The sequence below is a fragment of the Gracilinanus agilis genome, chromosome 2 (genome assembly GCF_016433145.1).
Source record: "Gracilinanus agilis isolate LMUSP501 chromosome 2, AgileGrace, whole genome shotgun sequence".
NCBI lineage: Eukaryota > Metazoa > Chordata > Mammalia > Didelphimorphia > Didelphidae > Gracilinanus > Gracilinanus agilis.
The window spans coordinates 670967408-670982552 of record NC_058131.1 but is presented as its reverse complement, the minus strand read 5'-3'; the positions used below and the strand labels follow the sequence as shown (position 1 = coordinate 670982552).

At 46.6% G+C, this 15145-nt stretch overlaps 1 protein-coding gene and 1 long non-coding RNA gene across 2 annotated transcripts; one reads left to right on the top strand and one right to left on the bottom strand.

The window, feature by feature from the left end:
- Positions 1-9995: 9995 nt before the first annotated feature.
- LOC123236416 lies at positions 9996-10687 on the bottom strand. The gene is made up of 2 exons (XR_006505423.1): positions 10517-10687; positions 9996-10259 (listed from the first exon to the last, which is right to left on the bottom strand). It is a non-coding gene; the product is annotated as an uncharacterized LOC123236416 (long non-coding RNA).
- Positions 10688-10746: 59 nt separating this feature from the next.
- On the top strand, positions 10747-12517 carry CHCHD1 (coiled-coil-helix-coiled-coil-helix domain containing 1). The gene is made up of 3 exons (XM_044662803.1): positions 10747-10924; positions 11733-11851; positions 12244-12517. Exons 1-3 carry the CDS (start codon positions 10801-10803, stop codon positions 12355-12357), a joined length of 357 nt encoding a protein of 118 aa, XP_044518738.1. The 5' UTR covers positions 10747-10800; the 3' UTR covers positions 12358-12517.
- The last annotated feature ends 2628 nt before the right edge of the window (positions 12518-15145 follow it).

The window sequence follows — 15145 nt, the reverse complement described above, 5'->3', positions numbered from 1 at the left end:
AAACCATAAAGATTTTGGACTTTAGGGCAATAAGAACTCAATTAAGATTACTGAGTACATGACAGATGTTGTTCGGCCCGGTTTTGATTTCCCAAATTAGGAGGCACACCAGATAATGCAAAAGCAAGAGGTACTGCTTTATTGCAAGCTTGAGCTTGGGTCTCACAGCCTCCAAGGCAGATGGAACCCTGAATGAGGGGTTTAGCCAGCTTATATAGTTTGAGTAGGAACTTGGGGGGGCTGGATGTTTGCTTTTTTTATTCAGCAGATGCTATTGTTTGAGGGTCTTCCTGTCATTCATTCAGCAGATGTTACTGGTTGGGGGTCTTCCTGTGCTGGTTTTGGGTTTTCCTGTCAGTCTGCAGATGCTGCTGTCAGCTCTTATTATTTGGGGCTCAGTTGGCTTCCCAGGCCAATCATTCCCCACTTCTTTTAATGAATCTTTGAGGAATTATCCTCAAACAGATGGGTAAGCATCATCATGTGGGGTTTCTGGGGAGTTGGGAGAGGATTGATATTGCTGTTTTAGGACCATAAGCTGTACAGTGCTAATACGATCTTTCACAAAAGCCACTAAACAGTTTATGTTACAAGGGCCGAGGGTTAGAAGAAGAAAAATGAGGAGGGGGCCTATAATAGGGTGAAGATGAGGGTCCTAAGCCAAGGAGATTGGTAGAAGATGTGCTCAAACCACCCCTCCTGGGACCCTCGCTCCCATTGTCAATTGGTGAGGCTTTCTCTGAGTTTGGTCATGGATTCCCACACAACCCCTGCGTGATCAGAATAGAAGCAGCATTCCTCTCCCAAGTGCTGCACAGAGGCCTCCTTGTTGGAGAAAAAGGAGGTCTAGGCCCTGTGATTCTGGAGAGCTACTTTGGACAGGGAGGTAAGGGATTTTTCAAGGTGGGTGATGGAGGTTTCTATTCTGGCTAATTTACTGCAATCCTCATTTACTGCAATCCTCAGGGCTGAAAGACTTTGATGATGAAGTGTCAGGGAGGCTATACCCATTCCTACACCCGCTAGACCAAAGATGGTTTTGAGGGTGATGGCAGTGAGAGGTTCCCGCTTTTTCCTGATGGCTGCTGGGGAGTGAGCTTCCCAGTAGCGGTAAAGGCCCTCCCCAGGGTGGAAGAGGATGCAGGGTAGGACTGTGACAAGGAGACACATTTCATTCGTAGAGTTCAGGGTGGTCTGGGCTACACAGGGTGTTAGTCCAGTGGTGGAGCATGGCCACCTTGATCCTTTAGGGGGAATATAGAAATTGTCAGCACTTGAGGAGATTCTATCACATAGCTGGGCTAGGGGTTTGGAGATATTCCCTATACAGTGGCCAGACCCCGAGACGGATTGCAAAGTGAGGCCCATCTTCCCGTCATTCCAGTCACACTCAGGGTGGGGGGGGGGGGGAGGGTTCACCTTGTTGGAGGTATTGTAGGAAGTATTCAGTGCTATAGCATCATAGTATGGGGTTTTGGCATCTAGGCAGAGCCAGCAGCTCTCAGTAAGGTTGGGGAAGGATCCATTCAGTGAGAGGTAGGAGTCTTGCAATGTGGGCCATAGGGGGTATGGGTCCTAGATCAGGACTGGGGTAGAGGGTACAAGTAGAACAGAGTTGTTAAGGTTTGGGGTAGGGGGGGGGTGAGTATGACAGTGTCTGGAGCTTGATTGGGGCGGGGGGGGGTAGGTATGACAATGTCTGGAGGGGTCTGCTGGGGATTTAAAGCTTTACTGGGGCCTATGGGAGCAGAGAGGAGAACAGCCTCCTTCTTTATAAGGAAAAGTCCCCCTGGATCAGCTCCATTTATATATGCCCTTAGTCCCCATGTACGACCCAAGATCCATCCCGTATCCTGTGGGCCCTGGACCGTAAGGTTGAGATAAGAGCAGCTGGTCCACAGCCCCTGGTCCCTCATCCCCTGTTGCGTTTTGCAACCAAGGGGGCCACGTGAAAGGGAGAGAAAGGGATCTGGTCTGTTAAGGGACCATTCTTCAGTTGTGAGGGTCACACAGTCCCAGTGAGCACATAATGGCCTGGGCTATTGCATGATGATTTCCCCGGGATGGAGGAAGGACATGCATAAAACTGATCATAAGTTGGGAGCCAGCGAGGGTTTCTGGGGGTGTTCTCAGGACAAGTCCCTGAGATTGGGAGGAGGTCACAGGGGGAGACCTTAAAAGATGGAGCTCCAGAGGAGATAACAGTCTGGAGAGTAGTGGAAGCTTCCTATCTGCTGAGAGTCCACTGCCAGGGTAGATTCGGATTAGAGAAGGAGCTATCATGTGGCTGATAACAGTTGCTTGGTATCATCAGCTGGAGGAAAGGTAGCAGGAACAGAAGGGGGTTCATAATGCCGGGGAAAATGAAGCTTCAGGGGGTTCGTTGAATGATGTGTGACTCGCCACTGGTCTGAGGGCTGTAGATCGGGAGGTTCTGCTTTTTGAACACGGAAGTGGTGGACCCAAGATCCAATACTGTCGACCTTAAGGGCAGAAGGGGTAATGAACAAAACAACATGAGGACCCTTCCATCGGGGCTGTAGGGAACCCTTCTGGTGTCTCCTTACTCAAATCCAATCTCCCGGATTGTACTCGTGTGGGGTGAGGCTCTAGTTGGAAAGCCTCCTTGACTCGAGGCCAAAGGTCTTGTTGGGTGTTGGCTAACCCCAACAACGTGGGCTTCAATTCAGCTGGAGTATCGGTGCCCTCAATGGTTCAGGGGAATGGGAGGGAGGGTAGGAGGAAGGGAGCCATATAGGATTTCGTAAGGGGTAAGAGAATGTGGGCCAGGGGTGTTCCGGGCATGAAACAAGGCCAAAGGAAGGAGAGTCACCCAGTCTATGCCAGTCACTTGGACCAATTTAGATAAGGTCTCCTTAATTGTCCTGTTCATCCTCTCTACCTGGCCAGAACTCTGGGGGGTTATACTCACAGTGTAGCTTCCAATTGATCCCCAAAGCTGCGGCGACCCCTCTGGATACCTTGCTTACAAAGGCTGGTCCATTGTCGGACCCCAACGTCTCAGTAAATCCAAACCTAGGGATGATTTCCTCAAGGAGTTTCTTGGCTACTACTAGGGCCATTTCAGATTTAGTAGGGAATGCTTCTGGCCAGCCTGAGAAGGTGTCCACTAGGATGAGGAGGTATTTGAAGCCAAATTTACCTGGCTTGATTTCAGTAAAGTCTACTTCCCAGTTTTGACAGGGCCGCTGACCCCTAACCCTATGTCCATGGTGATTGCCTGGCTTAGCTGAGTTGGCAGGCTCAGCATGTAGTCACTAACTGATGAAGAAAACTACTGCAGTCCTTGAAGCAAAACTTTGCTTTATCCAGTAGTTGGGTGAGTTTCTTTTCTCCTAAATGGGACAGGTGATATAGGTGGGTGGAAAGAAGTTGGCTTAGGGTCTGGGGCAGCAGAAGGTGCCCTTCCTGATCCCAATACCAGTGTCCATCAGGGCATCCTTGGTGCTTCTTAATCCAGGTTCAATCTTCTTTGGTGTATTTTGGCTCCCCTTCAAGCGGTGGAGGTATGACGGCTGGAAGGATTAAGGAAGGTGTAGATACTGCAGCCTTACAAGCCACTTGGTCTGCAGCCCGGTTTCTACAAGCTTCTAGGGATTCTCCCTTTTGGTGGCCGGGTGTGTGGACTACAGCCATGGCTTTAGGCTTCCATATTGCCAATAGGAACTCCTGTATATCCAGTAGGTTACTGATAGGCTTCCCACCTGAGGTGAGATATCCCCGATCCTGGTATATGGGTGCTTGCACATGCAGGGTGGCGAAGGCATAGCGGCTGTCAGTGTACACCATTAGGCACTTACCTTCAGCCTTCCTTAAGGCTTCCACTAGAACAATCAGCTCAGCCTTCTGAGCTGATGTGCCTTCTGGAAGTGAGGCAGCCCAGACCAAGGATCCGGAGGGGTCGACAACTGCTGTCCCTGCCCTTCATTGCCCTTCTTTAATAAAGCTACTGCCATCCATGAACCACACATAGTCGCTGTTGGTCAGTGGAGTGTCTTTAAGGTCTGGTTGGGCAGTGGTTGCCTCGGCAAGGATCTCTTGGCAGTCATGCAAGGGAGCGGAGGAGGGGTTGGGCAACAGGGTGGCGGGGTTAAGGGATGAGGTGACTTTGAACGAAATGTGGGATGTATCCAAAACCAGGGCTTGATAATGGGCTAGACGTGCGCGAGACAGCCAACGATTAGGTGGCTGTTCTTATGGGGAAAACCAGAGGAGATAACTTAAATATTATATGTGGGCTCAGAAGGGTGAGTAGGAGACAGGAATGGACAATAGGTAGGGACTTAACAAGTTAGGGAAACTGGGTTTAACTGTTAGGGGAAATGACTGTTGACAGAAGTGACAGTTAGGCCCTAACTGTCACCTTGCCCCACCTAGATAAGGGGTCTGTGAAAACCAGCAAGCAAATGACAAGAGGATTTGTAACAAATTTAATTAAGGGAACTATGGTCTAAAGGATGGGAATAGGGGTTTCTACACTTTCCAGACTATGGGCAAACCACAGGGTCAGGGGAGGGACTTATCTACACTGAACTGAGAACGAAAGCAAGACAGGGCCCAAAGAATAGCAGGACTGAAGTGGGTATCCTCATAGCAGAGTCCTGACACATGCTAGCGATGTTGCAGCTCTTCCAGGACCACTATCTGTACTCCTTCATGTGGGTAGATCTGGGAGCTAACCTAGCCCAAGTTAACCTGCAACTCAGGTTGGGATTAATAGTCCCTACCAAAAATCTCCCACAAGTAGATGACAGTCTTTCTTCTGGATATCAGGAAATCTGGGTGCAAACTCCACTTCCTCTGAGGTCTCCCAGGATCAGTTACAACTTGTCCCAACCACCATGGAGTCTGTCTCAGAGCAAGAGGCCACACTTCCTGCTTCCCCATTCCATTTAGAATTCTCCAGCCCTGCTTGCTAGGTCTCCTAAATAATAATTTAGTAAACTTTCTCACAACACTGTAGGAGGATGCACTCAATAGCATTCGATGTGGTGATAACCAGAGCCTGTCCATAAGTAAGCTTATCTGCATCTTTTACTAGGAGTGCTGTAGCGGCAATGATCCGCAGGCAAAGTGGCCATCCTTCTGCAACGGGATCCAGTTGTTTCGACAGATATGCGACTGGGCGATCCCATGGCCCAAAATGCTGTGTCAAAACCCCTTTTGCTATCCCCTCTTTTTCTTCAATGAACAATTGAAAGGGTTTTTCTGGCTTGGGGAAGGTAAGCATGGGTGCTATGATTATGACTTGACAAAGAAGTTCAAAGGCAGAATTCATTTCAGGAGTCCATTCCCAGTTAGCAGATTCATAGGAGCCCTTATACAAGGGTTGGGCCAACTCTGCAAACCCGGGAATCCACAGCCTGCAGTATCCTACGGACCCCAGAAATTCCCGGACCTGCCTGGGATTTTGGGTTGGGGGAATATTGAGGATAGTGTCCTTCATAGCCTGGGTGAGCCACCATTGGCCTCCCTGAGTTTATATCCCAAGTATGTGACCTCCCGCTGAGCAATAAATGCCTTTTTGCCACTGACCTTATAGCCAAGCTCGTTCAGGGTGATCAGGAGAGATAGAGTGGCAGACTCACACTCAGCCTGCCACAAGGCGGCGAGGAGGAAAAGCGTAACTGGGGTGGTTAACGCAAAAATGTCACAAGGCGGTGGCCAGAGCTTCGCTAAAAACGGTCGGGCTGTTTTTAAAACCTTGTGGTAACTTTGTCCACATGATCTGACCAGTAGCCTGGGTGTCTTCATCATACCATTCAAAAGCAAATAGGGGCTGGCTGCGTGGTGCAAGCGGAAGTGTAAAGAAAGCATCTTTCAAGTCCAGAGTAGTATACTAGTCAAGATCTGGTGTTAAGGTGTTTAAGAGAGTATATGGGTTGGGGACTGTGGGGTGTATGTCCTCCACCCAGATGTTGACCTCTCTTAAATCCTGGACAGGCCTATAGTCCTTACCCCGAGGCTTCTGAACCAACAGAAAGTTCACAGATTTCCCATCTATTTTTGCCTTTACCTAGGACTCAGGGAGGGGGCGTCAGCTCTTATTTGGAGCTCAGTTGGCTTCTCAGGCCTATCAATGTGATTAAATAAGTATAAGAAAAAGGGATCTGGAAGCCAAGAAATGACTCAAGTAAGGAGAGAATGAAAAATGAATTATCAATGAAGGCATTTAATTAAAATTTTATTAAGTATTTACTATGCATAAAGCAATGAGACAAAGCAATCCTTTTAAGGAGCTTATATATATGTAAGAGGGAGTTAATAGGGATCCTCCCAATCAGTATGAATAGACTCCTCCCCCAGATGCTATGGACACTCAAGAGAGACTCTTTCCTCCTAGGAGCTGGTAATGGCTTCCTTGGAGCATGAACATGAGGTAAGAGTTACATCTGTTCATTCTAAGCTTTCTGAACAGCAGTCAGATCCTAGAGTTCCTAAAAATGGACTTTCCTGGCCCAAGAGATGGTATCGGCTGGAGCAGGCACACATGGCAGAGGCAGACAGATGCTCACCTGGGTGGCCCAAATAGTGCCTTCCCAGGCACATTAGAGACAAGAGTCTCTTATCAGAGAAGGGAGATGTCTTAGGAGTTGCCTTGTTGGTATCCCCAAGTTTAAAAATTCCCAGGTTTGAAAGTTAAGGGATCAGACCTTCTAGGGAAAGAAAATGATTACCCACATCATTCCTGAACAGTACTTAGTCTTAACAAAAAAATGTTCATATGGCCCCTATTAACAGACTAGTCATAGGAGTGGTATATCTTATATCTGTCTTTGAAACTGATTGTGTTTAAAGTCAACATAATCTAGGTCCTTGCTTAAGGGTCTCAAAGGCACAGATGGTCCAGTTTCCCAGTCACACAGGATTAGGTTCAAACAATGCAGTGAGTCTCACAAGACAGAATTTGGGCTATACCCATAATTGACTAGAAAAGGAGCTAAGCTAGCTCCAGAACAGAATCACAAGATGAAATCAGTGTAACATACACAATTCCCACAATTAATCACTTGCTGTCCTAATCCCCTCAATTTCTCTCACACTTTTGAGGGTTGATCCCCAGGATCAGACCCTGTTCATGTGAGCCCAGGGCTATTGCAGTGCTGGGTTACAGGTTATACACATTCTAATGGGAATGCAACAGAAGGATAGGCAGGGTAACATGAGGAAGGAGTGAGAGAGAACTAATCTCTAAAGGAATTGAGGAAAGTTCCCTGAATCCCTGACACCTAAGCAGTCTTGAAGAATGATAAAAGCTTGAGAGGCTGAGTTGAGAGGGTGCACTCTGTGGTTAAAGAAGTACATTAACCAAATGAGACTTATACTAATCAAATAAGTTGCCCCTTAAACAGTCACTTCAAAGCGTTATGATTAAAAATCACTTCCCTAAATTTAAAACAAACAAAAGACAATATACTGACTTCTACAATGCTATTATTACTCAAAACATTTTTGGAACTCCCCTTTTGGATCGGCATTCACAGGCTGGAGCCCACTCTTTAGTATTTCCATTGGTAATAAATATTCAGTCTGAAGGAACATTTCATGTTTTGAAAAAGTTATTTAGATTTGAATTTGAAAAATAAGGTGGATAATGTGAAAGGAAATCCTTTGTTCTCTCTGCTTAGTTAACACTTTTGTTGGCAATAACTTTGAATCAACACGAGCTTGAACTAGGTGGGAGAAGCTTGAAAACCACTTAGTAAGTTCACACCTTACTTGATGCTAGGTGAGAACAAGCCAGAAATTTAAGAGTTCACACACTCAGAAAGGTGTGATTCCAAAGATGAGAACTCAAGACAATTTGGAAGCTGTGATTGGCCCTTGTGAAAAGGGGCAGGGACAGGAAACCACCATAAAAGCCATGAAGGCAATCTTGTAAAGAAATCTAGTGAGGGAGGCTAGTAGAGAGTGGACTCCAAGAAGAAGAGAGTGAACTCCAAGAAGAAAGTCACTCTAAGAAGGCAGTTGGCTTCAAGAAGGTCAGCTCAAAGAAGAAAGTAGGCCTCAGGAGTCACCTTCAGCTCCAGTCATTGTCTTGGGTGAATGGATAGCTGGTTTTCCTTTCCTGTCTTCTGGAGATAGTTTAATTCTGATTGAAGGTTAACAAGTCCTGGCTGAGCCACGCACTGGACCAATATTTAGTTAGATAGGTTAATGTCTTTTCTACCCTTTTGTATTTCTCCACTTTATAAATAAAAGATTTATAATTTTCATATATTTAGCCAAACCATTAATTTTAACACTTACAATAATCAAGCAGAGTTCTAGATTTGGTGTGAGGAAGATTCTTAAATCCAAATCCAACAGGGCAGTTAGGTGGCTCAGTGGATTGAAGGCCAGGCCTAGAGAGGGGAGGTCCTGGGTTCAAATTTGACCTCATACTTCCTAATTGTGTGACCCTGGACAAGTCATTTATTTATTTATAATATTTTTCCATGGACAAGCAGTTCCACTGGGTTATACATGTATCATTGTTCAAAACCTATTTCCATGTTATTCATATTTACAGTAGAATGATCTTTTAACATAAAAACCCTATTCATATCCATATTGAACTACATGGTTGATCATATGTTTTTCTTCTGCATTTCTGCTCCCACAATTTTTTCTCTGGATGTAGATAACATTCTTTCTCATAAATTTCTCTGAATTACTACTAGTAGAAAAGTTCATTAAATTCAATTGTGTCATAATGTATCAGCCTCTGTGTACAATGTTCTCCTGGTTCTGCTCTTTTTGCTCTGCATCAGTTCCTCTAGTTCTTTATTCATTTCAGCACATTCCATCACCAGCAGATATCACAAATTCAGCCATTCCCCAATTGAAGTACATTCTCTCATTTTCCAGTTTTTTGCCTCCACAAAGAGCAGGACTACAAATATTTTTGTACAAGTCTTTTTCCTTATTATCTCTTTGAGGTACAAACTCAGCAGTGGTATGGCTGGATCAAAGGGCGGGCATTCTTTTAAAGGCCTTTGTGCATAGTTCCAAATTGCCCTCCAGAATGGCTGGATCACTTCACAATTCCACCAAGCAGTGTATAGGTGTTCCAGTTTTTGGGCAAGTCATTTAACCCCCATTGCCTAGTACTTACCATTCTTCTGCCTTAGAATCTATACATAATATTGATTCTAAGACAGAAGATAAGCGTTTCAAAAAAAAAAAATTAAATCTAGCCTCAGACACTTAACTAGTTGTGTTACCTTCCCTTGGCCTCAGTTTCCCTATCTGCAAAATAAGGATGATAATAATAACAGCTACCTTTTAGGTTTGTTATCAGGATAACAATGAGATAACATTTGTAAAGTGACTTGCAAACCTTGAAATATGTAAATCATATTAACTGTTACCATATTGTTTTGGTTTGACTAGTCTAGATAGTACAAATTCTTGTGTGGTTCATAAACTGTCTTGGAACCAATCCAAGATACTTCTTGAACAATGGCAGTCTTCTCAGAATAAAAAAGATAGCTTTCCAAGGTAAATGTTATGAAGGAGAATTTTCTTTATGGTATGTTTATGGAGAGGGAAAATCATCCTCATTATTACTTTGTAACTCTGCCTCCCATACATTATCTTGGTGTGGAAGTGACTCTAGGCTGATAAAGGAAATGCCAGAGATGTGCAAATTCCAAGGTCCTACACCAAGCTGGAGGAGCCTAGCCTGTGGTTCTAGATATTGCCTGTGTTTACTATCAAGAGAGGCTCAGCCTCATCACTCACTGGGAGACATTTTGGCCACAAGTGATCACAACGCATCTATTCCAAGACATCCCACTTGGTAACTCCAGGAAACTGGCTCCAGCGTTCCCAAGCTTTGGGTTTACAGGGGCCATGCCCAATCTGAGGGGGGTCCTCCCTAAATTACTCTTTGGCTTGTTAGACTTGGAGTTTGCTCTGGAAAGTCTCAGACTATAGTCTGTGGCTAAAAGGAACCTCTAATTCTCACAAATATTCAAGGTAACAGCCCATTTAATTGATACAGGACAGATTTTATTTCACTCCGCAGACAATGCAAAGAAGTCACAATTAAGTGAATAAAACATACATCCCTAAATAATACAGTTCTCCTGCGTGAGAATTCCTACGTTCTCCTTCCAGTGCAACATAGTCCAGCACCCTGCCTGCAGGTGGGAACTGTCCTCGGTTGCCCGAACAGCCACCCCTTGAAAGGTCCCGCTTTCCTTTGTGGATATCTGCATTGGCATTCGGCCTGATGGAACTACTCTGAAGACCTGGCCAAAGCAGAAGGAAAACACGACAAGGGGAGTTCTCGGGCTGCAGAGGGGCTGCAATCTCACGGCCCCTAGGGCGCGATTCTCCCCCTTCCTCCCGCCCCCACAAAGGTGCAGACACCCTCCCCAAGGTTCTAGCTTCCCAGGGCAGCTCCCACTCCGCCTGCTAGTTCACCCACTCCGCGTTTTGGGCCTGGGATCCTGCCTTTCTCATTTCAGATAGGGAAACTGAGGTCGGGGGAGGTTGGATGACTTACCCAAGGTACTCCTGGGAGCAGGTTCCGCCGGACTTCGCTGACCCCGGAACACTATCCTCTGCACCTTGGGCCAGGGGGCCCGTCCCGTCCCGCCCTCCTCGCGTTCAGGCCTTGGCAAGGCCTGGCGGATGCCAAGGGAAGAGGCCGGGCTCCAGGAAACCGGGGTTGCTGAGCCGGGAGAACGCCAAGGTAAGGTAGGAGACGCGCCCCGCCCCCGGCGTGCGCGGTGACGCACTGGCCATACCAGCGTGCGGGCGCCAGTGGCGGCGGCCGGAGCGGGGGCCATGGCGGCGCCTAGCCTACGGGGACGCCTGGCGCGCCTGGCCAACGGGAAGCGGCCCGTGCTGAAGCCCAACAAACCCCTCATACTGGCCAACCGGGTCGGGGCAGGGCGCCGCGAGCTCGGGGGTGAGTGTATCACGGCGAGAGGCGAACTGGGGTCCGAGGGAGGGGTCGCCTCCTCCCGGAAGCCAGGCCTGATTTCCCCGGCTCCTGCTCTCCCGACCTCACGTGCTTCTCGAGCTTTTTGTTTGCTTCCTTCTAAAGCTTCCTTGTACTGAACCTGGCGTTGCTCCCTCCCTCAATGCCCCCAAGACTGTCCACTCTTTGAGGTCAGAGGCTCGGTTACTGTGTATTCATAATGACCATAGAGCCTGGCCCAAAGCAAGCAGGTGAATTTTTGAGGGAGTGAATGTAGGAAGCAAGCAAGCAAGCAGATGTGTTTGAATGAATGAAGCAAGCAGGTGAGTCTGAATGAATAAAGTAAGCCAGAGATGAAGGAAGGAAGGAGGGAAGCAAGCAGGTGAGTCTTTGAATAAATGAATGAAGGTGAGTGAGAGAAGGAAGCAAGCAAGCAGGTAGGTCTGAGTAAAGGAAGGAAGGAAGGAAGGAAGCAAGAGGTAAGTCTTTGAATGAAGTAAGCAGGTGCAATTTTGAATGAGTAAATGAAGTGGGCAAGAGATGACTTTGAATAAAGCAAAAGTCAGTCAGTGAGAAAATGAATAAAGTAAGCAATTATGTGAGTCTGATGAAGTAATTCGCAAGTGAGTGAGTTAATGAAGTAAGCAAGAGCTGAGTCTTTCAATTAATGTAGTAAGCAGGTAGGTGAATCTTATGAATGAATGGGGTGGTTGGTGGATGGAGGAGGGTGGAGGAGAAGGGAGTGTGTGAGGCAGGTGGGTATCTTGACTTGGGTACACCTCACTCCCCTTTCCAGAGGCCACCTGTATAACAGAGATGTCCCTGATGATGGCTTGCTGGAAGCAAAATGAATTTAGTGACATGATTTGTGCCAAGGAGATCAAGGACTTCTTTGCCTGTGCTTCAAAGGCTGAGGTGACAGGGAGTGGATATCGTGGGGTGGGCTGCCTACCTGGGCTGGGGAGAGGGCTGGTAATATAAGGATGGGGTTACTGGCTCTGTTTATTCTTATAGTACCCTCTTGTCGGGCCCCCAGTCTCTGTCTTTTGTCCTTGAGAGGGGAGATCTAGAAGAAGGGGAAGCAGGGGAGAGGGTGAGGTGTTCTACAGTGAGACAAACTTTCAGGTTGATTTCAAAGGTCATTTGGAGATCATAGCTTGTTTGTGTTTCCAATGAGGAGGAACGGAGAATAGGACGAATGATTTGGGACAGGGTTCCTCTTCTCCCTAGAGACTGGCAAGAGTGCTACTTAGTTTTAAATCAGGGAATTTGAGTGTCAACACTGTCTTTACTTTTTTTTCTTATAGGCAGAGCGGAAACAGAAGGCAAAACAGGAGCACCAGGACTCCTCTGGGAATTTGACCCCCAAGCAAACAAATAAATTGCTGAGGAGGTTTCCGAATATATCTTACATTATCTGAAGGTGTTATTTTTAACACCTTTTTAAGGACCATCCTCATAGAAGCAATTTGGTGGTGGACTGAGTGGCCTCTTGAGTGACAGAGACATGTTCTCACCCCTGTGGGGTTGTGGTTCGGGTGAGAGTTCTGCTTTATCCTGAAATAAAATCTTTACAAGAGAGCTTGGCCTGTATTGTGGTTGAGGTTATCTCTGAATCCCAGCCCTCTACCCTTTCCAGGATCCTGAGACCTTTTTTGCTTCTTAGAGAAGATACACTAACTCATCTTGAGAGCCAACCAAGTTTGATCTCCTCAAGGATACAGGATCCCCAGAATTGGAAGGAATTTAGAACTCCTCTAGTCTGGATATTGATCTTTGCTTTGGATGCCTGTAGTTGCTAGGGCATGGGAGACCAGGTATACAAAAAACCTTTTTTTCCATGGTCATCAAGTCTTCTGTACTGTGCAGGATGTATGGGGGAATGTGTGGTTAAGAGTAGAAGCTGGTTGGATTTTCTGTTGGTTCACTGAACATATCAAGGCTCTCATTCCCTCACTTTATTCCAGATTCTTACAATGTGAGGGGCAGCCAGTAAATGCACAGTTAGACCAGAATTCTTGGCCTGGGGCCTGTGAATTTGTTTTTAAAAAATATTTTAATAACTATTTTAACATAATTTGTTTCCTTTGTAACCTGATGTATATTATTTTATGCATTTAAAAACATTATTCTGAGGAAGGGGCCATAGACTTCACCAGACAGTTGTGAAAGAACCCCTGATTTAGACAAACATTACATAGCCACTGTGCCCAAGGAATTGCACCAAGTGCTAGGGGAGGGGTGGATGAAAGATAGATCCTGTCTTCAAAAAGCTAGCAATCTTAACTGGAAGAATAAGGTACCCCAATAACTGAAAGTGCAGAATGGGATAAGTGCAAAGGAGAAATCCTAGATGGGAATAAAAGTTTAGGAGGGAATGATCACTTTCAACTGGGAAGATCTGGGAAAGTTCCTAGGGAAGATAATGCTTGAGTTAGGCCTTGAGGGAGAGGGAAAGAATTTTAGTGTAGAGGGAAGAAATCCACTTGTGGCCTGGTCTGGAGTTAGGCGACAGCAAGAAGTAAAGTTTGGCAGAGTTGGCATGTTTAAAATCCTTTTAGTAAAACTGGCCATTTAAAAAAATATTTTTTCTGGTCTAAAAGCCCATTTTATGCAAGTAGAACAAAAGTTAAGGCCTGTCTCAGAGAAATAGATGAGGGATGAAAGTCAAACTTAACTCTCCTCTAGATAAGATTAGGGGCAGCTAGATGGCAAAAGTGGACTAGGAATTGGGAAGCCTCCTCTTCATGAATTCAAATCTGGCCCCAGATACTGTGTGACCCTGGGCAAGTCACCCAAACCTCTGTGCCAGAATTTCCTTATCTGTCAAATGAGCTGGAGAAGGAAATGGCATTCCAGGGATTTTGTTAAGAAAAACCCAAATGGGGTCATGAATCTAACACACTGAAAAAACTCAGCAGAAAAATATTATGACCTTTCTATAATCCATGTGAAATGATAAGCACTTTGAACCATTTAAGGGCAGTACCCCTTTTGCATTCAAGGTGTTAGGATACTGATTACACAGGAAAGAAATCTTTCTTCTTAAAATTGTTTTAGGGTAGAGCCATATTGGAGGGCATGGGAGACTTTGCCAGTTTGGACACCTAGAACTTCCCTCCTATAGAGAATAATAAAAAGATTAATAATAAAATTATTTCTGGCAACACAGTGCAATATTAATATATTTCTCTTGAACAGGAGAAAGGAATAAGCACCTCCTACTTTCCTATCACTGTGCAGAGCTTTTTACAATATCTTATTTGACCTTTACCACAATCCTGTGAAGTAGATGCTATTATAATTCCCATTTTATAGAAGAGAAAACTGAAGCAAGTACTTTAATAGTCTGTAATAGTTTGCGAGTTGTTTCCTCCATTAGACCGAACTCTGAGAGCAGGGACTCATGCCTTTTTTATTCACCCAGTGCCCTGTATGTTAGCGAGTGCTTAGTAAACATTATTGGCTGACTGGGAGAGCTGTCTACCCAGCTTGGGGAATTTTTGATATCGTGGAGATTCATATGGGGCACAATTTCGGCACAGGAGCCGAGGGGAAAATGGGATGTTTCATATTACAAGTCCGCGGACAAAAAAGGGGGTAGCTATGCTCGAAGATCACAGGAACCCCAAACTTCTCTCCCATTCCTACTCCTATCATTGTTTTCGAACTCCAAGTCCCTGGACTACGACTCCCAGAAGGCAGCGCGATGTAGGGGACGGAGGAGCACAAAGATCCTGGAGATTCTTGAGCTGCCAGTTCGAAGCCTACGATTCCCAGCATGCATAGCGGTCCTTCACGCCCCCAGCCCCCGCCCAGCTCAGGAATCCAGGCTCACTCAGCCAAGTTTTGGGGAGCCCGTTTCTAACGTGCCGCGTGAAGGGGAAGAGGTGGCAGGAGAAAGCGGGAAAGAATGAGACGAAAGCTTTGTAGCCAGAATTAGTTCCCTCCCCGGGCCCACTAGGGAAGAGCGACTCCACAGCCCGGACGAGGCGGAAGTGGAAGTGGCCGGCGCGGCCGGAAGTGCGGATCAGCTGATGGGGGAGGCGGCGCCGCGGCTGCTGGGAGGCCCCGGTGGCGGCGGCGGCGGGTCCCGGTCCCTGAGTCCGCGAGCCCGGCCCCGTGCGTGCGCCCGGCGCTGAGGCGCGGCCCCTTCCCGAGCGCGGCCAGGGTCAGGGCCTGACCCTGGAGGCCGGCCCGGCAGCCCCG

Excerpts from the sequence above, each read along its gene's own strand:
- CHCHD1 (XM_044662803.1), top strand. The coding sequence starts at position 10,801 with ATGGCGGCGCCTAGCCTACGGGGACGCCTGGCGCGCCTGGCCAACGGG. Across the intron at positions 10,925-11,732 it reads AGGGCGCCGCGAGCTCGGGG|AGGCCACCTGTATAACAGAG; the intron begins GTGAGTGTATCA and ends TCCCCTTTCCAG. Across the intron at positions 11,852-12,243 it reads CCTGTGCTTCAAAGGCTGAG|GCAGAGCGGAAACAGAAGGC; the intron begins GTGACAGGGAGT and ends TTTTTCTTATAG.